Source organism: Coregonus lavaretus (genome assembly GCF_964263955.1).
Source record: "Coregonus lavaretus genome assembly, contig: HAP1_SCAFFOLD_340, whole genome shotgun sequence".
Classification (NCBI taxonomy): Eukaryota; Metazoa; Chordata; class Actinopteri; order Salmoniformes; family Salmonidae; genus Coregonus; species Coregonus lavaretus.
The window spans coordinates 388,908-413,453 of NW_028166140.1; the positions used below are offsets into that span (position 1 = coordinate 388,908).

At 41.8% G+C, this 24,546-nt stretch overlaps 2 protein-coding genes across 2 annotated transcripts in view; both read right to left on the reverse strand.

Moving 5' to 3' along the window:
• Nucleotides 1-5,799, reverse strand: part of LOC311115018 (ceramide glucosyltransferase-like) — a 36,797-nt gene extending 30,998 nt beyond the window's left edge. The window contains exon 1 of the mRNA XM_084190236.1: nucleotides 5,597-5,799. Coding sequence (XP_084046362.1) covers nucleotides 5,597-5,694 — 98 coding nt within the window. The 5' untranslated portion in view covers nucleotides 5,695-5,799. The remainder of the gene's footprint in view (nucleotides 1-5,596) is intronic.
• Nucleotides 5,800-23,028: 17,229 nt separating this feature from the next.
• LOC311115024 (guanine nucleotide-binding protein G(I)/G(S)/G(O) subunit gamma-10-like) lies at nucleotides 23,029-24,546 on the reverse strand. Its single transcript, XM_084190241.1, has 3 exons — nucleotides 24,351-24,546; nucleotides 23,623-23,749; nucleotides 23,029-23,255 (listed from the first exon to the last, which is right to left on the reverse strand). Exons 1-2 carry the CDS (start codon nucleotides 24,429-24,431, stop codon nucleotides 23,624-23,626), a joined length of 207 nt encoding a protein of 68 aa, XP_084046367.1. The 5' UTR covers nucleotides 24,432-24,546; the 3' UTR covers nucleotides 23,029-23,255; nucleotide 23,623.

Consider the following 24,546-nt stretch of genomic DNA (forward strand, 5'->3'; position numbering starts at 1 on the left):
TCTCTACCTGCTGAACATTAAGGATTCTCTACTACTAACTCCCTGCTGAACATTAAGCCTGGTGTGTTTCCTGAAGCAGTAATTATGACGTTGTGTGGAAACTGGAAGGAACTGTGTGTTGGCTAAGTGGAAAAAGGCAAGCAAAACACTGGTCTAGACCTATATGCTACGTATTTGGCCCTACAAGCCTTTCTGAAGAGAAAATTCAGTAACTCAAGAGTTGAATTTCCTCTTCAATTCAATTTGCGCCTCAATTCCTGCACCTTGCTCGGAGTGCGAGGTAGCATTTTCCATTTTAATCATTTAGCAGACGCTTTTATCCAGAGCCACTTACAGGAACAAGAAAGGGTTAAGTGCCTTGCTCAAGGGTACATCGACAGATTTCCCCCCCATGTCAGCTCCGGGATTCAAACCAGCGACCTTTCGGTTACTGGCCAACCCTTTTGTCCTACATTCCTTTCACACAATCTGCTCTGCTTGAAATTCACTTTCTCACATTCCAAGAATACTCCGCTGTTTGTAGCTGACGCAGCATCTAAATATGGTCTACTGCTACTGGTGGTAGTTGGAGGGGAAGTCGTAAAGGGCCTAGCTGGTGGTAGTTGGAGGGGAAGTCGTAAAGGGCCTAGCTGGTGGTAGTTGGAGGGGAAGTCGTAAAGGGCCTAGCTGGTGGTAGTTGGAGGGGAAGTCGTAAAGGGCCTAGCTGGTGGTAGTTGGAGGGGAAGTCGTAAAGGGCCTAGCTGGTGGTAGTTGGAGGGGAAGTCGTAAAGGGCCTAGCTGGTGGTAGTTGGAGGGGAAGTCGTAAAGGGCCTAGCTGGTGGTAGTTGGAGGGGAAGTCGTAAAGGGCCTAGTATATGTTTCTTATATCTCCTAGATATAGGACAAACACTTCAAAATGATGGTCCTCTGTAGCTCAGCTGGTAGAGCACGGCGCTTGTAACGCCAAGGTAGTGGGTTCGATCCCCGGGACCACCCATACACAAAAAAATAAAATAATGTATGCACGCATGACTAAGTCGCTTTGGATAAAAGCGTCTGCTAAATGGCATATTATTATTATTATAAAACCTTGTTTGTTATTATTAATTTTTGGACTGTCTTATTTGCCAATTTCGAATGTTGTATTCAATTGCGTTTCTATGGACTATAGTGGTAATAGCCAAATTCTATATTTTGTCAAATATTGTCCTAAAGGGGTCCTAAAATTCAAAATCAAATAGCTAAATGATCTATAGTAAGACCATCTTAAAACAATTCCATATGTACTTTACACCACTGGGTACTAGCTAGTTAGTGTGTACTAACTAGCTGCACAAGCAACAGTGGTTAACATAATGCCCTGGAACAAAGATACTGACTCGCGCGATCCACAAGACCAACAAACCTCTACAGGTTGCGCGCGCACATACCATTTGGGACGCTAAAATACCATCTGAGACTCACGCGCATTTTGAGGTTTTGCAGACCACGCGGCGTCATCGCACACTCTGCAGCTGGATGCTTCTCGTCAAATGGGGGCACAGTGTTTTCTCGCGCTGCCCTATCGCGGCATTGGTAATGACGCTAGCTAGTGAACGGGTTTCCTTAGCCAGGTGCTAGCTAGTGAACGGGTTTCCTTAGCCAGGTGCTAGCTAGTGAACGGGTTTCCTTAGCCAGGTGCTAGCTAGTGAACGGGTTTCCTTAGCCAGGTGCTAGCTAGTGAACGGGTTTCCTTAGCCAGGTGCTAGCTAGTGAACGGGTTTCCTTAGCCAGGTGCTAGCTAGTGAACGGGTTTCCTTAGCCAGGTGCTAGCTAGTGAACGGGTTTCCTTAGCCAGGTGCTAGCTAGTGAACGGGTTTCCTTAGCCAGGTGCTAGCTACGGGTCCGGAATGACACCAGTATCATGGTACTTGTTAGTATCCGGAAAACAGCCCTAATTTTGGATGCAAACATCATTATGTTGTCATCCAGAGTCACATGTTTATTTTCCAAGCTATAGCACACAATATTTTACATACAGACAGTTTTTTTAAAGGACAAAAGAGTTTGATCTGCTTTGTGTTTTTAATTTTTGGCATGCAAAAAATATTGCGATACTGGTAACTTATCGTCTAGATACCGAGGCACTAAAGTAACTAGCTCTCCAAAACCCTTCTCGTATGTAGGGTTTTCAGCGGTTACATTCGCCGACTGTTGGCTCCATGTAAAGTACAATTCCAATGTTGTGTTTTAACGTTTAGAAATGTAAATAAATCACCGCTTTCAACTCATTTCGTTCATTTGAGTCAGTAAAAGGCGTCTGCATGCTTCCCAGTCGAAACAGTTCGGAAGAGTTTGTGCATATATTATTATGACAACATTTTGTGATGTTTTTGTTAATTTTGGTCTTCAGCAAGGTTTTTTGGGGGCTGTTTGGGCACACATTTCTCGAGGCAAGCCGAAGTTGGTAGCCGAAGCCTACGCCCCTTCGTCTGTGATCGGTCAACAGTAGGGACTCTTCAATAAAGTCTTTGTTGTCATTCAATGAGAGACGACTCATTTTCATGCACAATCTTTTCATTGAGAAATACTGCACCAAACGTCTTAGTTAAATGTAAAATTGTGCGACTAAGATCTCCTCTGCAAAAACGTCTAAATTAATGACAGATTTCTTGAGCTACACTACATGGTCAAAAGTATGTGGACACGTCTTCATATTAGTTGATTCTATTTCAGCCACACCCGTTGCTGACAGCACACAGCCATGCAATCTCCACAGACAAACATTGGCAGTAGAATGGCCTTACTGAAGAGCTCAGTGACTTTCAACGTGGCACCATCATAGGATGCCACCTTTCCAAAAAGTCAGTTCATCAAATTTCTGCTCTGCTAGAGCTGCCACGGTCAACTGTAAGTGGAAACGTCTAGGAGCAACAACGGCTCAGCCGTGAAGTGGTAGGCCACACAAGCTCACAGAATGGGACCGCAGAGTGCTGAAGCGCGTAAAATTCGTCGGTCCTTGGTTGCAACACTCACTACAGAGTTCCAAACTGCCTCTGGAAGCAACGTCAGCACAAAAACTGTTAGTCGGGAGCTTCATGAAATGGGTTTCCATGACTGAGCAGCTGCACACAAGCCTAAGATCACCATGCGCAATGCCAAGCGTTGACTGGAGTGGTATAAAGCTAGCCGCCATTGGACTCTGGAGCAGTGAAAACGCGTTCTATGGAGTGATGAATCACGCTTCACCATCTGGCAGTCCGACGGACAAATCTGGGTTTGATTATTTATTGATACCTTTGAAACGAGGTCTAGTTGCGGCCGCAACCAGACTAGATTGTGAACAGAATGATATTGCTTTACTGTTTGCCCAATAGGCTATCCTTCGCAAACTGCAGCAGCCACCCAAACGATTCGTTCTCGAGTTCGATGGTTGAGCAGAGGCAGGCTCAGTATGTTTTGGTTCTACAAAGCTGTCAATCGATAACATTCAATAATCAATTGATTGCATTCATTCTTGCACCATGTGATCATTTATCAACGTGTATTTTCCATCTATGCTGCCTGATCTATTTTTCTGGGCGCACATGATAGACAGTTGGTGGTTGGAGTACGGTATTAATTCTGCTGTAGAATTCATTGAGACCACCAGGTCAAACTAACAAATAAAATGAACGAGTCACTCGAACAATGAATCATGACACGAGTCAGTAAAGAATCGTTCGCGAACTACACTTCACTAGGAAACTCAAACTGTATATCTTGCTATCTGGTTGAACACGGCACGTGTATAACTACAACCAGTTAGCAAGTCGGAAATGTCACAATTCCAAATAGCATTTGAACGCGGAATTACACACAGGTGTTTGGAGCACGCTAGACAGCCAATTAGCACAGGTGGCCGCCTATGTCTTCCGCAAACCAAACGATGTAACATGGAGAGATGGCCGTGTGGAAACACTAACCCTATAAAGGTGTGTAGTAATGGAACATTTTGTTTTTGGGGAATTATTTATTTATTGCCGATATGATATGTTCCATATATTTCGAAACCCATACCGTAATCAATGCGTTTTAACGTTCAAAACGAGCGTCGGGGATCTTAAAACGAAACCCACAAGAAGATGCTATTGTCAATATGCGCTAAAAGCAGTTTTTTTTATTGTTTTTTTATTTCACCTTTATTTAACCAGGTAAGCCTGTTGAGAACAAGTTCTCATTTACAACTGCGACCTGGCCAAGATAAAGCAAAGCAGTGCAATAAAAACAACACAGAGTTACATATGGGATAAAAAACATAAAGTCAAAAATACAACAGAAAATATATATACAGTGTGTGCAAATGTAGCAAGTTATGGAGGTAAGGCAATAAATAGGCTATAGTGCAAAATAATTACAATAGTATTAACACTGGAATGCTAGATGTGCAAGAGATTATGTGCAAATAGAGATACTGGGGTGCAAATGAGCAAAATAAATAACAATATAGGGATGAGGTAGTTGGGTGGGCTAATTTCAGATGGGCTGTGTACAGGTGCAGTGATCGGTAAGGTGCTCTGACAACTGATGCTTAAAGTTATTGAGGGAGATAAGAGTCTCCAGCTTCAGAGATTTTTGCAATTCGTTCCAGTCATTGGCAGCAGAGAACTGGAAGGAATGGCGGCCAAAGGAGGTGTTGGCTTTGGGGATGACCAGTGAGATATACCTGCTGGAGCGCAGACTACGGGTGGGTGTTGCTATGGTGACCAGCAAGCTAAGATAAGACGGGGATTTGCCTAGCAGTGATTTATAGATGGCCTGGAGCCAGTGGGTTTGGCGACGAATATGTAGTGAGGACCAGCCAACAAGAGCGTACAGGTCACAGTGGTGGGTAGTGTATGGGGCTTTGGAGGCAAAACGGATGGCACTGTGATAGACTACATCCAATTTGCTGAGTAGAGTGTTGGAGGCTATTTTGTAAATGACATCGCCGAAGTCAAGGATCGGTAGGATAGTCAGTTTTACGAGGGCATGTTTGGCAGCATGAGTGAAGGAGGTTAGCGTCTATGAATGGGGTACAAGATGACTAGCTAACCCAATGAATTACACGGTGTAATTAATTGGTCTATAAGATAACTAGTTAGTTAACGTCATCATCTAAATACCATTGTGACCATATCAGAGGCGTTCACATAGGTTCAGTCAAAAGACAATGCCATACCGATGATGCTGATTTCGTAGCTAGTGTTAGCGTCAACAGCGCTAGCAGCTAATGTAAAATCAGTAACAAATATAGTGATATTTCCAACTTTGTCTGTGCCAGTAGCTTGCTAAATAAAAGGAAGCGCTGAAAAACATCAGTTTAGATATTTAAACAAAACAATAGTTAGTGGCTAACAATTTAACGGTATTAGCGATAGATTACCTTAGCTAGCTAACTTAGTTAGATAGTAAGCTAATCGATGTTTAGCTAACTAGTCATCTCACTCAAGGTGGCTATCCTGTGCGAGGTTGGAGAGGTTCAGTCTATCGACATAGATAGACAGCTAACGTTATTTTTGGCTTCTCTTCATGCTAACTTTGTTAGCTAACGTTAGCTTGCGACATACTTTAGCTAGCTAACTTAGTGTGTCTAGCTAAATTGATAGGCAATACTTACACATAGATGATGGACATCAAATGCATAAACCACAGTACGCAAAATAGAATGAATCCAAAGATGGAGAACCCTTGCATGGCAAGATCCAGAAGGTCCATTGCTGTGGCTAGCTACTACGTTAAAGGCCGTTGTTGTTGTCTCTACACCACTGGTGTAAATATCCAAGCACACTGGCGAGCCTAAAGGGAAGTCTTCCAAAGGACGTCGCTTGAGGTACTTACTGGGCGAGGTATGGCGCTTCCGCTCATGAGGTCAGTCTTCTTCTGGGGGTTTTTATGTGGCGGTTGGCAACCAACTTTACGGCGCATTACCGCCACCCACTGGACAGGAGTGTGTACCAGAGACAGTGAAGGTCTAAATCTGAGGAAACATTTACATTTTAGTCATTTAGCAGAGCGACTTACAGTTAGTGAGTGCATACATTTTTCAAACTGGCTCCCAGTGGGAATCGAACCCACAACCCTGGCATTGCAAACACCATGCTCTACCAACTGAGCTACACAGGATGAAATACATAATTAAATACTACATCCCCTGAAAATTTCCTCAGCAGTTCACTTAATCCTGGCTCTTCAACCCCATTACTCCTCAAATCTAATAACAATCGCTCCCTTTCTCTCACATTTTTCTGGCACTGAAATACCATTATCTACCTCATAGCTTTCTGACATAGAGCTCCCCACCCTCATGACACTTCCCTGGGGGGGGGGTACCATTATCTACCTCATAGCTTTCTGACATAGAGCTCCCCACCTTCATGACACTTCCCTGGGACGGGGGGTACCATTATCTACCTCATAGCTTTCTGACATGGAGCTCCCCACCCTCATGACACTTCCCTGGGGGGTACCATTATCTACCTCATAGCGTTTCTTAAACGGAAGCAAAGGGAACAAAACGGGGATAAACATACCTGAATTTGTCCAATAGAAACTCTCATTTGCAACTGTTTGGACTAATGATTACACCCTAGATCAGCTAGGTGCAGGCAAGAGCGTGCAAGGCGGTATTGAATGTGTCGCTGTCTGTCACCTTGATTACTAAAGATTATCTCGACCTGTGTGCACCCGCGTTGTAAACTTTCATTCATAGGCTAGGTTGTAGCAACCTCATGATGGGTACAGGGAACATTAGAGTATGGTGTAGGAGCCTAAACCTATCAATGTTACATTGAGCTGGGTGAATGGAATATGAATAACAGTCATCCAATATGATGTAATAGAAATAAGGCCATGTTCATAAAAAAATAAAAAAATAATCCTCCCTCATCTTAAACGTCACTGACCGCCACTGGATTTGATTCCCGCAAAATCACCCTGTTGTCCCGCATTTGGGTATTTGAAATGTGGTCACCTTATTTACAGCGATGCGGCCTCTGCAGATCTCCGCATCGCTGTAAATGCTGTACGGCCACTGCAGACCATGGATTGACCATAAAATCGGCTTTAAGTGTCTATAGTACGAATCAGGTTACAAAAAATTAAAGTTTATTGGTTGTGTACACAGTTTAGCAGATGTTATAGCGGATGCAGCGAAAATGCTTATGTTACTAGCTCCTAACAGTGCAGTAAAAATGTCAAACAAGTACACAAATAATAAAAATAAAAAAACTAGAAACAAGAAATCACGAATGTCAGAACGAATCCAGTTAACAATCCAAATAACACTATCAGTAATCCAAATGCAATCTATGCGTATATACACCAAAAAATATATACTAAGAATGCTGTGTACAGCTGTAGGTCAGCCTGGTCTCAGACCAGACGTAACATAGTAAATGTAAATCCGTAGATAAATAGTTTGCAATAGCAATGGCGTCTTTTCTAGGCACTAACTCCGCCATGGCTTGTTAGGACTACAAGCTGGTGAGCTCTATTACAGTGAGCTACAGTGGGGAGAACAAGTATTTGATACACTGCCGATTTTGCAGGTTTTCCTACTTACAAAGCATGTAGAGGTCTGTAATTTTTATCATAGGTACACTTCAACTGTGAGAGACGGAATCTAAAACAAAAATCCAGAAAATCACATTGTATGATTTTTAAGTAATTCATTTGCATTTTATTGCGTGACATAAGTATTTGATCACCTACCAACCAGTAAGAATTCCGGCTCTCACAGACCTGTTAGTTTTCCTTTAAGAAGCCCTCCTGTTCTCCACTCATTACCTGTATTAACTGCAACTGTTTGAACTCATTACCTGTATAAAAGACACCTGCCCACACACTCAATCAAATAGACTCCAACCTCTCCACAATGGCCAAGACCAGAGAGCTATGTAAGGACATCAGGGATAAAATTGTAGACCTGCACAAGGCTGGGATGGGATACAGGACAATAGGCAAGCAGCTTGGTGAGAAGGCAACAACTGTTGGCGCAATTATTAGAAAATGGAAGAAGTTCAAGATGACGGTCAATCACCCTCGGTCTGGGGCTCCATGCAAGATCTCACCTCGTGGGGCATCAATGATCATGAGGAAGGTGAAGGATCAGCCCAGAACTACACGGCAGGACCTGGTCAATGACCTGAAGAGAGCTGGGACCACAGTCTCAAAGAAAACCATTAGTAACACACTACGCCGTCATGGATTAAAATCCTGCAGCGCACTTAAGGTCCCCCTGCTCAAGCCAGCGCATGTCCAGGCCCGTCTGAAGTTTGCCAATGACCATCTGGATGATCCAGAGGAGGAATGGGAGAAGATCATGTGGTCTGATGAGACAAAAATAGAGCTTTTTGGTCTAAACTCCACTCGCCGTGTTTGGAGGAAGAAGAAGGATGAGTACAACCCCAAGAACACCATCCCAACCGTGAAGCATGTAGGTGGAAACATCATTCTTTGGGGATGCTTTTCTGCAAAGGGGACAGGACGACTGCACCGTATTGAGGGGAGGATGGATGGGGCCATGTATCGCGAGATCTTGGCCAACAACCTCCTTCCCTCAGTAAGAGCATTGAAGATGGGTCGTGGCTGGGTCTTCCAGCATGACAACGACCCGAAACACACAGCCAGGGCAACTAAGGAGTGGCTCCGTAAGAAGCATCTCAAGGTCCTGGAGTGGCCTAGCCAGTTTCCAGACCTGAACCCAATAGAAAATCTTTGGAGGGAGCTGAAAGTCCGTATTGCCCAGCGACAGCCCCGAAACCTGAAGGATCTGGAGAAGGTCTGTATGGAGGAGTGGGCCAAAATCCCTGCTGCAGTGTGTGCAAACCTGGTCAAGACCTACAGGAAATGTATGATCTCTGTAATTGCAAACAAAGGTTTCTGTACCAAATATTAAGTTCTGCTTTTCTGATGTATCAAATACTTATGTCATGTAATAAAATGCTAATTAATTACTTAAAAATCATACAATGTGATTTTCTGGATTTTTGTTTTAGATTCCGTGTCTCACAGTTGAAGTGTACCTATGATAAAAATGACAGACCTCTACATGCTTTGTAAGTAGGAAAACCTGCAAAATCGGCAGTGTATCAAATACTTGTTCTCCCCACTGTATGTCAAGAATCCAATATATAGATGAACAGTGTAACAAAAATGCAATGCACAGTAGTAGATATATTAGAATGAGCTAGGTAAAGAATCCAGTGCATTCGGGAAGTATTCAGACCCCTTCCCTTTTTCTACATTCTGTTACGTTACAGCCTTATTCTAAAATGGATTTAATAAAAATTGTTCCTCATCAATCTACACACAATACCCCATAATGACAAAGCAACAAAAAAAAAAACGTATTCAGACCCTTTGCTATGAGTCTCGAAATTGAGCTCAGGTGCATCCTGTTTCCATTGATCACCCTTGAGATGTTTCTACAACTTGATTGGAGTCCACCTGTGGTAAATTCAATTGATTGGACATGATTTGGAAAGGCACACACCTGTCTATATAAGGTCCCACAGTTGACAGTGCATGTCAGAGCAAAAACCAAACCATGACTTCGAAGGAATTGTCCGTAGAGCTCCGAGACAGGATTGTGTCAAGGTACAGATCTGGGGAAGGGTACCAGAAAATGTCTGCAGCATTGAAGGTCCCCAAGAACACAGTGGCCTCCATCATTCTTAAATGGAAGAAGTTTGGAACCACCAAGACTCTTCCTATAGCTGGCCGCCCGGACAAACTGAGCAATCGGGGGAGAAGGTCCTTGGTCAGGGAGGTGACCAAGAACCCGACGGTCACTCTGACAGAGCTCTATAGTTCCTCTGTGGAGATGGTAGAACCTTCCAGAAGGACAACCATCTCTGCAGCACTCCACCAATCAGACCTTTATGGTAGAGTGGCCAGACGAAAGCCACTCAGTAAAAAGCACATGACAGCCCGCTTGGAGTTTGCCAAAACACACCTAAGGGACTCTCAGATCATGAGAAACAAGATTCTCTGGTCTGATGAAATCAAGATTGAACTCTTTGGCCTGAATGCCAAGCATCACGTCTGTAGTATGTAAAATGTATGCACTCACTAACTGTAAGTCGCTCTGGATAAGAGCGTCTGCTAAATTACTAAAATGTAAATGTAAAAATGTCTGGAGGAAACCTGGCACCATCCCTACAGTGAAGCATGGTGGTGGCAGCATCATGCTGTGGGGATTTTTTTCAATGGCAGGGACTGGGAGACTAGTCAAAGTACAGAGAGCATGGAGCAAAGTACAGAGAGATCCTTGATGAAAACCTGCTCAAGAGCGCTCAGGACCTCAGACTGGGGCGAAGGTTCACCTTCCGACAGGACAACGACCCTAAGCACACAGCCAAGACAACGCAGGAGTGGCTTCAGGACAAGTCTCTGAATGTCCTTGAGTGGCCCAGCCAGAGCCCTGAATTGAACCTGATCGAACATCTCTGGAGAGACCTGAAAATAGCTTTGCAGCGATGCTCCCCATCCAACCTGACAGAGCTTGAGAGGATCTGTAGAGAAGAATGGGAGAAACTCCCCAAATACAGGTGTGGCAAGTTTGTAGCCTGGGCATTGTTGTTCACTAATTAACTCCAAGTAGGGAAAGGATGGCGGGGTTGAAAAGTAATAAAGGGGAGTATATATATAAAAAACATGGGGGATTGGAAGTGATGCAGACAATTACATTGATAGAAGATACAATCTATCTGCAATATTAAGCTGATCCATCCCCCAGAAAAAAATAATAAATAAATTGTTTGTAGCGTCATACCCAACAACACTTGAGGCTGTAATCGCTGCCAAAGGTGATTCAACAAAGTACTGAGTAAAGGGTCTGAATACTTCTGTAAATGTATAACTTCCATTTACATTTCAAAAAACCTGTTTTTGCTTTGTCATTATGGTGTATTGTGTGTAGATTGATGAGGGGGTTAAAAACAATGTAATCCTTTTTAGAATAAGGCTGTAACATAACAAAATGTGGAAAAAGTCAAGGGGTCTGAATACTTTCCCAATGCGCTGTAAATAAACAGTGTGAAAAACACAGTATATAAAGAAATGGTCCAGTGTTTTTAATGTTTGCTATAAGTTATATGGGACAACAGCGTTGGCTGTGTGTGGGTGTATGCGTGTGTGTGTGTGTGTGTGTGTGTATATATCTGAGGACAGGAGTCTGTGTGTGTTTCTGTCTCCTACTGCAGGAGTGTTAAGTAGATTGCGTCATCATCCTCTTCATTTGAGAAGACGACTGATTAAATATTTGAGTAATCAAATGTGTTTTTGTGTTTTAAAAAAAATGTGTAACGCTAAAATACCTATCACATCACACATTTAGTAATGACAGAATGCGTTTGAAACTTCACGCACAGTAAAACTTTTGTATGACTTAATACAATTATTTTATCGATAGTAGTGGGAGAAAAAAAAGATGCTTGTACATTGATAAGCACACCAAAGGTGGCATTAATGATAAGTAATCAAATAGCCCATTTCACACCGTAGTCTGCTGAATTTGCAAGATAATGGTCGTGTTCCTCTGTTGAAATGTTGCGTGCATCAACCAATGGTTGCGCGCCACGTCATCGTCTGTGTCATCGACTGACAGATTGCTATAACATATGATGTGGTTAGCTGATACATTAAATACCCCTATCCAGGCGTTGTACGTTCTGGCAGGCGTCAGCAACGCCTGGGCAGAGGAACGCGACAAATGAAAATGTGGCACTGACTCACCCATGGGTTGACGTTTCAGCATTGTCTCAATGAAGAGTTCCGTGTTCGACTAGCCATGTGCGACATGCACACGCATTTACAAGCCTGCTACAATCTTTACTAACGTCATGCCACTGATGATTGGCTGAGAGAAATTGATGATAAAAAAGATTGTGGGGGCTGTTTTGTTAGACTTCAGTGCGGCTTTTGACATTATCGATCATAGTGATCATGGTCCTCTGTAGCTCAGCTGGTAGAGCACGGCGCTTGTAACGCTAAGGTAGTGGGTTCGATCCCCGGGACCACCCATACACAAAAAATAAATGTATGCACGCATGACTGTAAGTCGCTTTGGATAAAAGCGTCTGCTAAATGGCATATTATTATTATTATTATTATAGTCTGCTGCTGGAAAAATGTATGTGTTATGGCTTTACACCCCCTGCTATACTGTGGATAAAGAGTTACCTGTCTGACAGAACACAGAGGGTGTTCTTTAATGGAAGCCTCTCCAACATAATCCAGGTAGAATCAGGAATTCCCCAGGGCAGCTGTCTAGGCCCCTTACCCTTTTCAATCTTTACTAACGACATGCCACTGGCTTTGAGTAAAGCGGATGACTCAACATTATACACGTCAGCTACTACAGCGACTGAAATGACTGCAACACTTAACAAAGAGCTGCAGTTAGTTTCAGAATGGATGGCAAGGAATAAGTTAGACCTAAATATTTCCAAAACTAAAAGCATTGTATTTGGGACAAATTATTTACTAAACCCTAAACCTCAACTAAATCTTGTAATGAATAATGTAGAAATTGAGCAAGTTGAGGAGACTAAATTGCTTGGAGTAACCCTGGATTGTAAACTGTCATGGTCAAAACATGTTGATACAACAGTAGCTAAGATGGGGAGAAGTCTGTCCATAATAAAGCGCTGCTCTGCCTTCTTAACAGCACTATCAACAACGCAGGTCCTACAGGCCCTAGTTTTGTCGCACCTGGACTACTGTTCAGTCGGGTGGTCAGGTGCCACAAAGAGGGACTTAGGAAAATTGCAATTGGCTCAGAACAGTGCATCACGGTTGGCCCTTAAATGTACACAGAGAGCTAACATTAATAATATGCATGTCAATCTCTCCTGGTTCAAAGTGGAGGGGAGATTGACTTCATCACTACTTGTATTTGTGAGAGGTATTGACATGTTGAATGCACCGAGCTGTCTGTTTGAACTACTGGCACACAGCTCGGACACCCACAAGACATGCCACCAGAGGTCTCTTAACAGTCCCCAAGTCCAGAACAGACTATGGGAGGCGCACAGTACTACATAGAGCCATGACTACATGGAACTCTATTCCACATCAGGTAACTCATGCCAGCAGTAAAATTAGATTTAAAAAACAGATAAAAATACACCTTATGGAACAGCGGGGACTGTGAAGCAACACAAACACAGACACATGCATACAAACACACGATAACATACACACTATACACACATGTACACATGGATTTTGTGTTGTAGATATGTGGTAGTAGAGTAGAGGCCTGAGGGAACACACTTAATATGTTGTGAAATCTGTTATGAATGTATTGTAATGTTTTTAAAATGTATAACTGTCTTAATTTTGCTGGACCCCAGGAAGAGTAGCTGCTGCCTTGGCATCAGCTAATGGGGATCCATAATGAATATAAAATACAAATACAAATACTGGTTAGCGGCAGGCGGGTGAGGCGGGTGAGCAATATCCACCGCCATAATAGGGGAGAGTGGGGTAAGTTGAGCCGTTTTTTTTCATTCAGCATCACCAGGTCAAGGAAAATATAGTATTCTGTCTAACAAAAAATCTACATATATACTGTATCTACATATATTTCAGGATTTTTTCTTTTTCTTTTTATTTCACCTTTATTTAACCAGGTAAGCCAGTTGAGAACAAGTTCTCATTTACAACTGCGACCTGGCCAAGATAAAGCAAAGCAGTGCGATAAAAACAACAACATGGGACAAGCATCATGGCCATGGGACAAGCATCATGACACCTATAAGAAAATACCTAACTTGTTTCTTCCTTCACAGACTCCATGAAACAATGACCTCTTCCTAAATATTTGGTCACATGATACATTTTTGTGTATGGTTTCCTAGAAACAAGGGGTGACTCAACTAACCCTTCGGCTCACTCCTTCTTTAGCAGGGTTGGACAGGGACCAGAAATCACTCCTTCTTTAGCAGGGTTGGACAGGGACCAGAAATCACTCCTTCTTTAGCAGGGTTGGACAGGGACCAGAAATCAGCCCTGGCATTTCTAACACACTCAACTAACCCTTCGGCTCACTCCTTCTTTAGCAGGGTTGGACAGGGACCAGAAATCAGCCCTGGCATTTCTAACACACTCAACTAACCCTTCGGCTCACTCCTTCTTTAGCAGGGTTGGACAGGGACCAGAAATCAGCCCTGGCATTTCTAACACACAGGCCCTTTTTTTTCGTTGAGGCCCCCCATTATTAGCGAGATAATTATAACTTTGAGCAGAAAACCCAAAGTTAAACAGCTCTACTGGGCTAAAAATGGACCAGCCCATCTGGCATTTGCCCAGATTGCTAGTCCTCCCCTGTTCTTTAGTGTAATATCATAAACAGTTCTGAATATAATTGTAGGCCCATGTTGGAGAAAGGAGTGCCTCAGAGAAGGACTAGGTTACATTTCAGGTTGTAGATGCAGTCAAGTTTCCTGTCATCTTCATGAACAAATCATTTCATTCAAGTTTTAACCAAACTGCCTTGTATTCATGGAATGCATGACTTGTAATTAGGAATGCACTTTAGCAATCCTTGCACCCGTCGGGAGTTTCCAAACTCTCACGCACAAACACTCCCCATCTCTCTCTCTCCCCACCTTTCTCTCTCACACACACACACGATTGCTTCCTCGTGCAGGTTGTACGACTCCAGAGAGATTTCCATCGTCAGTGAGAGTGAGGCAATACTCAGCATGTAATATATGTTATCATAATAAGTATCGGTGGAAACATTACAGCCAGAGAGGAGAGGCTCAGGTCACATGACGCCATGATGACACATCTCCATGGGAACAACAGGAGAGTTCACATTAGTCATGTAGACTATTATGAGATGTTGGGTGTGTTGTTGGGAAGCATATCCATCCAGTACCCCTTTAACTGGGCGTTACCACAATAAGTCTATATACCATCAGTAGAAAACATTTCAGATCATTTCACATAAATAGCTCATCAAAAAAACGTTTCGGTTAAACATTCTTGAATTAATTTACACACAAACATGTGAAACTAGAGCAAGTTATTATTGAGTTTAGACATATTATTAAAATTCAACAGCGCACAATATTTTAACAATACCAAACAGACAGGTAATAATCAACCCAAATTAATCTATGCAGCACATTGGTTTGTTTACTAAGCATTTCCCTTTCTGGTGCACTTAAACGACCTCTATAAATCGCTGACTGAAGTACATCATAGCAACACTCAATACTTTGTCCTCCTGTAAAATAATGTATTGCCTTTATCTGGTTCATCCCCATCCAGTGGTGTTTTACAGTATGGGGTCGTCACCAGGATGGACATATTAATATAAAACTATATGATGGAACAGCTACAGTTGAAGTCGGAAGTTTACGTACACCTTAGCCAAATACATTTAAAACTCAGTTTTTCACAATTCCTGACATTTAATCCTAGTAAAAAATTCCCTGTCTTAGGTCAGTTAGGATCACCACTTTATTTTAGGAATGTGAAATGTCAGAATAATAGTAGAGATAATTATTTATTTCAGCTTTTATTTCTTTCATCACATTCCCAGAGGGTCAGAAGTTTACATACACTCAATTAGTATTTGGTAGCATTGCCTTTAAATTGTTTAACTTGGGTCAAACGTTTTGGGTAGCCTTCCACAAGCTTCCCACAATAAGTTGGGTGAATTTTGGCCCATTCCTCCTGACAGAGCTGGTGTAACTGAATCAGGTTTGTAGGCCTCCTTGCTGCACACGTTTTTCAGTTCTGCCCACACATTTTCTATAGGATTGAGGTCAGGGCTTTGTGATGGCCACTCCAATACCTTGACTTTGTTGCCCTTAAAACATTTTGCCACAACTTTGGAAGTATGCTTGGGGTCATTGTCCATTTGGAAGACCCATTTGCGACCAAGCTTTAACTTCCTGACTGATGTCTTGAGATGTTGCTTCAATATATCCACAATTTTCCTTCCTCATGATGCCATCTATTTTGTGAAGTGCACCAGTCCCTCCTGCAGCAAAGCACCCCCACAGCATGATGCTGTCACCCCCGTGCTTCACGGTTAGGATGGTGTTCTTCGGCTTGCAAGCGTCCCCCTTTTTCCTCCAAACATAACGATGGTCATTATGGCCAAACAGTTCTATTTGTGTTTCATCAGACCAGAGGACATTTCTTCAAAAAGTACGATCTTTGTCCCCATGTGCAGTTGCAAACCGTAGTCTGGCTTTTTTATGGCGGTTTTGGAGCAGTGGCTTCTTCCTTGCTGAGCGGTCTTTCAGGTTATGTCGATATAGGACTCGTTTTACTGTGGATATTGTCACGATCGTCGAAAGGATTGGACCAATGCGCAGCGTGGAATGCGAACATACTTTATTATTAAATTCACCACACGAACAAAACAACAAAACGATACGTGAAGTCCTTGGTAACAAAACACAAACCATACACGGAACAAGATCCCACAATACACTGTGCCAAACAGGCTGCCTAAGTATGGTTCCCAATCAGAGACAACAATCAACAGCTGATTCACGTTGCCTCTGATTGAGAACCACACCGGCCAACATAGAAAACACATAACTAGAGACTACCATAGAAACACAAAACATAGACACTACACACCCTGGCTCAACATAACAGAGTCCCTAGAGCCAGGGCATGACAGATATAGATACTTTTGTACCTGTTTCCTCCAGCATCTTCACAAGGTCCTTTGCTGTTGTTCTGGGATTGATTTGCACTTTTCGCACCAAAGTACGTTAAATCTCTAGGAGACAGAATGAGTCTCCTTCCTGAGCGGTATGACGGCTGTGTGGTCCCATGGTGTTTATACTTGCGTACTATTGTTTGTACAGATGAACGTGGTACCTTCAGGCGTTTGGAAATTGCTCCCAAGAATGAACCAGAATTGTGGAGGTCTACAATTTTTTTCTGAGGTCTTGGCTGATTTCTTTTGATTTTCCCATGATGTCAAGCAAAGAGGCACTGAGTTTACATTTACATTTTAGTCATTTAGCAGACGCTCTTATCCAGAGCGACTTACAGTTAGTGAATACATTTTTTTTTTTATACTGCCCCCCCGTGGGAATCGAACCCACAACCCTGGCGTTGCAAACGCCATGCTCTATCAACTGAGCTACATCCCTGCCGGCTATTCCCTCCCCTACCCTGGACAACTCTGGGCCAATTGTGCGCCGCCCATGAGTCTCCCGGTCGCGGCCGGCTGCGACAGAGCCTGGATTCGAACCAGGATCTCTAGTGGCACAGTTAGCACTGCGATGCAGTGCCTTAGACCACTGCGCCACTCAGGAGCCTTGGCAGGCTTTGAAGGTAGGCCTTGAAATACATCCACAGGTACACCTCCAATTGACTAAAATGATGTCAATTAGCCTATCAGAAGCTTCTAAAGCCATGACATAATTTTCTGGAATTTTCCAAGCTGTTTAAAGTCACAGTCAACTTAGTGTATGTAAACTTCTGACCAACTGGAATTGTGATACAGTGAATTATAAGTGAAATAATCTGTCTGTAAACAATTGTTGGAAAAATGACTTGTGTCATGCACAAAGTAGATGTCCTAACCGACTTGCCAAAACTATAGTTTGTTAACAAGAAATTTGTGGAGTGGTTGAAAAACGAGTTTTAATGACTCCAACCTAAGTGTATGTAAACTTCCGACTTCAACTGTATGTCGCACATGCAGCTAACAAAAACATATGGAAATGTCTGCTCTACCCAAAATTACAACCAAATAATTGCAGCATTACCGCAAAAATGGAAGAGGAAAGTGGAAGGGGGAAAAAGTAAGGAACTTGTCTGTCGGCCTTGCATTAAAGAACATAACTGGTGAAAAGAAACTGTGATAAATAAAACAGTATATCAGTTTCATTTAAGGACCAAAGGATTGACAGCCGTCCCATATAGATTGCAAAATAGTTGGGAAGAGATTTTTGACGTACCGATTCCAAGGCACATGGTTTATGAACTGATACGCAAAACGACACCGGATTCAAATTTAGAATTTTTCATTTTAAATTATTATACAAAATTCTTGCAACCAATAGAATGTTATATATATGGGGGATACAACCATCCCATCTCTGCAGATTTTGCTGCGGAGAGACATAATCATTAGATCATTTGTTTTGGTACTGTCCATATGTAGCTTGTTTTTGGTCGCAGATTCAGGAATGGCTGAAGAATTGCAATATTTACCTGGAGCTAACCCTGCAGTTAGCACTACTGGGTGATCTGAAATGTCATAGTCAATCATTCAATAATATAATAATACTTTTAGCAAAAATGTTTATTTTCAATTTACAATCTGTAGAAATGTGAATAGAAAGGTTCAGAACTTTTGTGAAAGATCACAGCACAGTTGAAAAATATATGGCAAATAGAAATCCAATATGGATGGTGTTAAGAGATAGATGGGAGGTGTTGAATGGAGCTGAAGGATGGGACTAATAACAACTAATAACAACAAGATGACTAATGTAAAGCATACTGTGTCCATAATACGTACACCACCAGTCAAAAGTTTTAGAACACCTACTCATTCAAGGGTTTTTCTTTATTTTTTTTACTATTTTCTACATTGTAGGATAATAGTGAAGACATCAAAACTATGAAATAACACATATGGAATCATGTAGTAACCAAAGAATAACCAAAGAAGTGTTAAACAAATCAAAATATATTTTGTAGTTGAGATTCTTCAAATAGCCACCCTTTGCCTTGATGACAACTTTGCACACTCTTGGCATTCTCTCAACCAGCTTCACTTGGAATGCTTTTCCAACAGTCTTGAAGGAGTTCCCACATATGCTGAGCACTTGTTGGCTGCTTTTCCTTCACTGCAGTCCGACTCATCCCAAACCATCTCAATTTGGTTGAGGTTGGGGGATTGTGGAGGCCAGGTCATCTGATGCAGCACTCCATCACTCTCCTTCTTGGTCAAATAGCCCTTACACAGCCTGGATGTGTGTTGGGTCATTGTCCTGTTGAAAAACAAATGATAGTCCCACTAAGCCCAAACCTGATGGGATGGCGTATCGCTGCTGAATGCTGTGGTAGCCATGCCTTGAATTCTAAATAAATCACATACAGTGTCACCAGCAAAGCACCCCCACACCATAACACCTCCTCCTCCATGCTTTACGATGGGAAATACACATGCGGAGATCATCCGTTCACCCACACCGCGTCTCACAAAGACACGGCGGTTGGAACCAAAAATCTCCAATTTGGACTCCAAACCAACCAAAGGACACATTTCCACCGGTCTAATGTCCATTGCTTGTGTTTCTTGGACCAAGCAAGTCTCTTCTTATTATTGGTGTCCTTTAGTAGTGGTTTCTTTGCAGCAATTCGACCATGAAGGCCTGATTCACGCAGTCTCCTCTGAACAGTTCATGTTGGGATGTGTCTGTTACTTGAACTCTGTGAAGCATTTATTTGGGCTACAATTTCTGAGGCTGGTAACTTTTATGAACTTTATCCTCTGCAGCAGAGGTAACTCTGGGTCTTCCATTCCTGTGGCGGTCCTCATGAGAGCCAGTTTCATCATAGCTCTTGATGGTTTTTGCAGCTGCACTTGAAGAAACTTTAAAAGTTCTTGACATTTTCCGTATTTACTGACCTTCATGTCTTAAAGTAATGATGGACTGTCATTTCTCTTTGCTTATTTGAGCTGTTCTTGCCATAATATGGACTTGGTCTTTTACCAAATAGGGCTATCTTCTGTATACCCCCCTACCTTGTAACAACACAACTGATTGGTTCAAATGCATTAAGGAAAGAAATTCCACAAATTAACTTTTAAGAAGGCACACCTGTTAATTGAAATGCATTCCAGGTGACTACCTCATGAAGCTGGTTGAGAGAATGCCAAGAGTGTGCAAAGCTGTCATCAAGGCAAAGAGTGGCTATTTGAAGAATCTCAAATATAAAATATATTTTGATTTGTTTAACACTTTTTTGGTTACTACATGATTCCATATGTGTTATTTCATAGTTTTATGGAGGCAATGTAGTGTAGTGTATATAGGTTATAGGTTAAGAACTTTTGTGAAAGAGCAGTTTGAAAGATATGGCATATAGAAGCAAACCAGATGGACATCATGAAAATGTTCGGAGAGGTTGAGGGTAGAGGAAGTTCAGGAGTAAAAACAAACAAAATATAATTATTGTAAAATTGACTGTGTCCATAAAATGTATATAGTATATATAAGCTGGAATTCGAGGCCTAAGCGTTGTTGTTCACTAGTTTACTCCAATTAGGGAAGGGGTGGTAGGGTTGGAAAGTAATATAAAGGAAAATATATTTATAAAAAGGATAAGTGTATATATATATGTATATGTTTTTATTTATATGTATGTATGTATATGTACCGTTCAAAAGTTTGGGGTCACTTAGAAATGTCCTTGTTTTCGAAAGAAAAGCAAATGTTTTGCCCATTAAAATAACATCAAATTGATCAGAAATACAATGTAGACATTGTTAATGTTGTAAATGGCTATTGTAGCTGGAAACTGCTGATTTTTAATGGAATATCTACATAGGCGTACAGAGGCCCATTATCAGCAACCATCAGTCCTGTGTTCCAATGGCACGTTGTGTTTGCTAATCCAAGTTTATCATTTTAAAAGGCTAATTGATCATTAGAAAACTATTTTGCAATTATGTTAGCATAGCTGAAAACGGTTGTGCTGATTAAAGAAGCAATAAAACTGGCCTTCTTGAGACTAGTTGAGTATCTGGAGCATCAGAAATTGTGGGTTCGATTACAGGATCAAAATGGCCAGAAACAAAGAACTTGCTTCTGAAACTCGTCAGTCTATTCTTGTTCTGAGAAATGAAGGCAATTCCATGCGTGAAATTGCCAAGAAACTGAAGATCTCGTACAACGCTGTGTACTTCTCCCGTCACAGAACAGCGCAAACTGGCTCTAACCAGAATATAAAGAGGAGTGGGAGGCCCCGGTGCACAACTGAGCAAGAGGACAAATACATTAGAGTGTCTAGTTTGAGAAACAGACGCCTCACAGGTCCTCAACTGGCAGCTTCATTAAATAGTACCCGCAAAACACCAGTCTCAACGGCAACAGTGAAGAGGAGACTCCGGGATGCTGACCTTCTAGGCAGAGTTGCAAAGAAAAAGCCATATCTCAGACTGGCCAATAAAAAGAAAAGATTAAGATGGGCAAAAGAACACAGACACTGGACAGAGGAAGATTGGAAAAAAGTGTTATGGACAGACAAATCGAAGTTTGAGGTGTTCGGATCACAAAGAAGTACATTTGTGAGATGCAGACCAAATGAAAAGATGCTGGAGGAGTGCTTGATGCCATCTGTCGAGCATGGTGGAGGCAATGTGATGGTCTGGGGGTGCTTTGGTGGTGGTAAAGTGGGAGATTTGTACAGGGTAAAAGGGATCTTGAAGAAGGAAGGCTATCACTCCATTTTGCAACGCCATGCCATACCCTGTGGATGGTGCTTGATTGGAGCCAATTTCCTCCTACAACAGGACAATGACCCAAAGCACAGCTCCAAACTATGCAAGAACTGTTTAGGGAAGAAGCAGTCAGCTGGTATTCTGTCTATAATGGAGTGGCCAGCACAGTCACCGGATCTCAACCCTATTGAGCTGTTGTGGGAGCAGCTTGACCGTATGGTACATAAGAAGTGCCCATCAAGCCAATCCAATTTGTGGGAGGTGCTTCAGGAAGCATGGGGTGAAATCTCTTCAGATTACCTCAACAAATTGACAACTAGAATGCCAAAGGTCTGCAAGGCTGTAACGGAGGATTCTTTGACAAAAGCAAAGTTTGAAGGACACAATTATTATTTATATTAAAAATCATTATTTCTAACCTTGTCAATGACTAAATTTCCTATGCATTTTGCTATATTTCCTATTCAAACTCATTTAATGTATGTTTTCATGGAAAACAAGGACATTTCTAAGTGACCCCCAAACTTTTGAATGGTAGTGTATATATATATATATATATATATATATATATATATTTGCAAAAATATATATGGGGGATTGGAAGTGATGCAGACAATTACATTGATGGAAGTTACAATCTATCTGCAATATTAAAGCTGATCTTCCCCCTCAAAAATGAATAACAAACAAAGTGATAAATACAAACGATCCCAGATTTAGAATCCTGATGCAGTTGTTCCACTCTGACACAGGAAGAGGCGATGGCAATAATGAGTGTGTTTTTGTATATTTGTATTTTGTCAATTGTGTGCATGTTAGGCTCCCTTGCTAAAGAGACTTTGGTCCCTGGACTCCCGGTGAAAAGAAAGTTAATATAAACCCAATAATGCCACATCACGACTGCAGCTCTTGTGTTTCAGACAGGATATGGCACATTAAGGTTATGTCTCAAATGGACCCTATTCCCTATATAGTGCACTACTTTTGACCAGAACCATAATGGGCCATAAGGTACCATTTGGGACACAATCTAAGTTGAAGGGAAAGGGAAGTCACAAAACACAGGAACATCCTGTGGTCAAGGCCTCTACTGACACTGGGTGGTGGAGGAAAGTACTGTCCTTGGAACCAGTTACAGCTTTTCCATGACGCTAAAAGAAACCAATTAAGTTCCCACCGTGGCTGTCTCCCGTCTCAGCACAACATCTTGTGTGTTTTGAATTAACTGAAAGTAACAATGTAACTGAAAATAACTGGAATTCCATGTAAATTCTTAAGTAACTTTGGTGGTTTTAAACAGGAAGGCCTAGCTTCCTGTCTCTGACCATAGCTGTTTCCATTAAGCAACAACGTCTCAGCAACAGGAAAGGAAGGAGTTTTTTACGATTCCGAGGCAGTTTGGAGCTCTCCGATATAAACATCTCTTCAGTTTAAGATGATTCTCCTTTTACCAAAACCACTAAACTCCATAAAAAATGCAATACGAAGCAATTACTAAAGCACAACGTAACAACGTTGTAACTACAACGTTAGACCTACTATACCGGTACTGTGTAAAATCAGATTAATATCAAATGTGTTACCAAACGTTTAAAAAAAACACTTTTGGGACTAAAATACTAACATCCAAGAAACAAATATTGAGCTCATATACAAACATATTATTACTCCATATAACATATATTATTAAAGAATCATTACAAAGCAACGTGGGCATGAGAGAAAACATTTATCTCTAAAATAATGCAACCAGATCACTTTTTCATCGTTTTTTGGATTCCAACGTACGTTTTCCTCTGCATGATTCTGCCGTTTTTTGTGTCCTGTCCTGCAAAAAAAAAACACAAATAATATAATATAATAATATAATATGTTTTGAAGAATTTAAAAAAGGATAGAAAGCCCTAGAAGCCTGTAGATCGAAGGTGCTCTCGGGTTAAGGGGTTCATTGGTCATCAAAAACAAGGACCAAGGCAGAAGGCACTTCATAATATTTAGTTGTATTCCCCATCTCTGAAGAACCCACAGGCCCCTGCATATAGGTCCCCCAGCCTAGGCCCCAGCATCACCCAAAACGACTAAGCATAGCAGGTCTACCTGAGCCAAATGACACGTAGACCCTGTAGCTCTTGGAGAAATGTAGTGCACTATATAGGGAATAGGGTGCCATAATGAGATGGAACATAGACAAGTACCTTAGAACAGGTTACAGGATCGTGGTTCTCTGAAGGGGTTGGAGCCTGTCGGAACCCCCACCAGCAGGGCGTCTTTAGCTGCATTCTGCAGGCAGTACTGTTGGAGCTCGGCCGCTGCCTGAGACACCTGGGGGAACAACTAGTGTTTCAATGCTTAAAGGCCCTGTGCAGTCACAATTCTGTTTCTGCTGTGTTTTGTATCATATGTGTACAACAGCTGATGAAACTAACACTGTAAAAGTGTGAAGAAGAAAAAATATGATCAGTGTTATTTCCTGATAGTTGCTGGTTTAAGATTATAGAAACATGCACAGGCTGACTAAGGGACCAGACCATAAATGGACACCAAATCATTGCTATAATTGTCATTTTTTTGACCTGCAGTGGCCCTTTTAATATCATAAAGCAATAATATCGTATAATTAATGAGACTGCAGACAATTAATTAATGAATTATATAATGCCATGGTGAATTCCTTTCTATTTAGGAAGTATCAAGGCCAAGTTTGGTTGACTACATTTTAAACGGAATTAACGACTTTTTTTTTCACAGCATCAGTCACATCACAGTGGATCACACAAGAGCTGGCTGATACAGTAGACTAACTGGAATGCCATCACCCACACGTTTACAATCATCGTTTGAAATGCCATGAAATAAATACACCCCAAATCTATCCTATGCTAAATCTTCTGCCGTCTTTCTGTAAGATGTTGGTTTTGTTTACCTTAATCCGTTCCACGCTGGCTTCCAGTTTCAGTTGTTCTACAAGGCGACGCATGTTGGACACGTTGGAATTAGACGTCATGTTGATGCTTTATTCTTTTATGTCGTGTTTGTTTGTCAAATTGTTTGAGGTCTATTTGAAATATTGACGAGAAACGGCGCTTTCAGGACAGGTTAAAAGAAAAAAATATTTCACT

Coding starts and splice junctions, on each gene's coding strand:
- LOC311115024 (XM_084190241.1), bottom strand. CDS start 24,431: ATGACGTCTAATTCCAACGTGTCCAACATGCGTCGCCTTGTAGAACAA. Junction 23,750..24,350: donor CCAGCGTGGAACGGATTAAG/GTAAACAAAACC, acceptor TTGTTCCCCCAG/GTGTCTCAGGCAGCGGCCGA.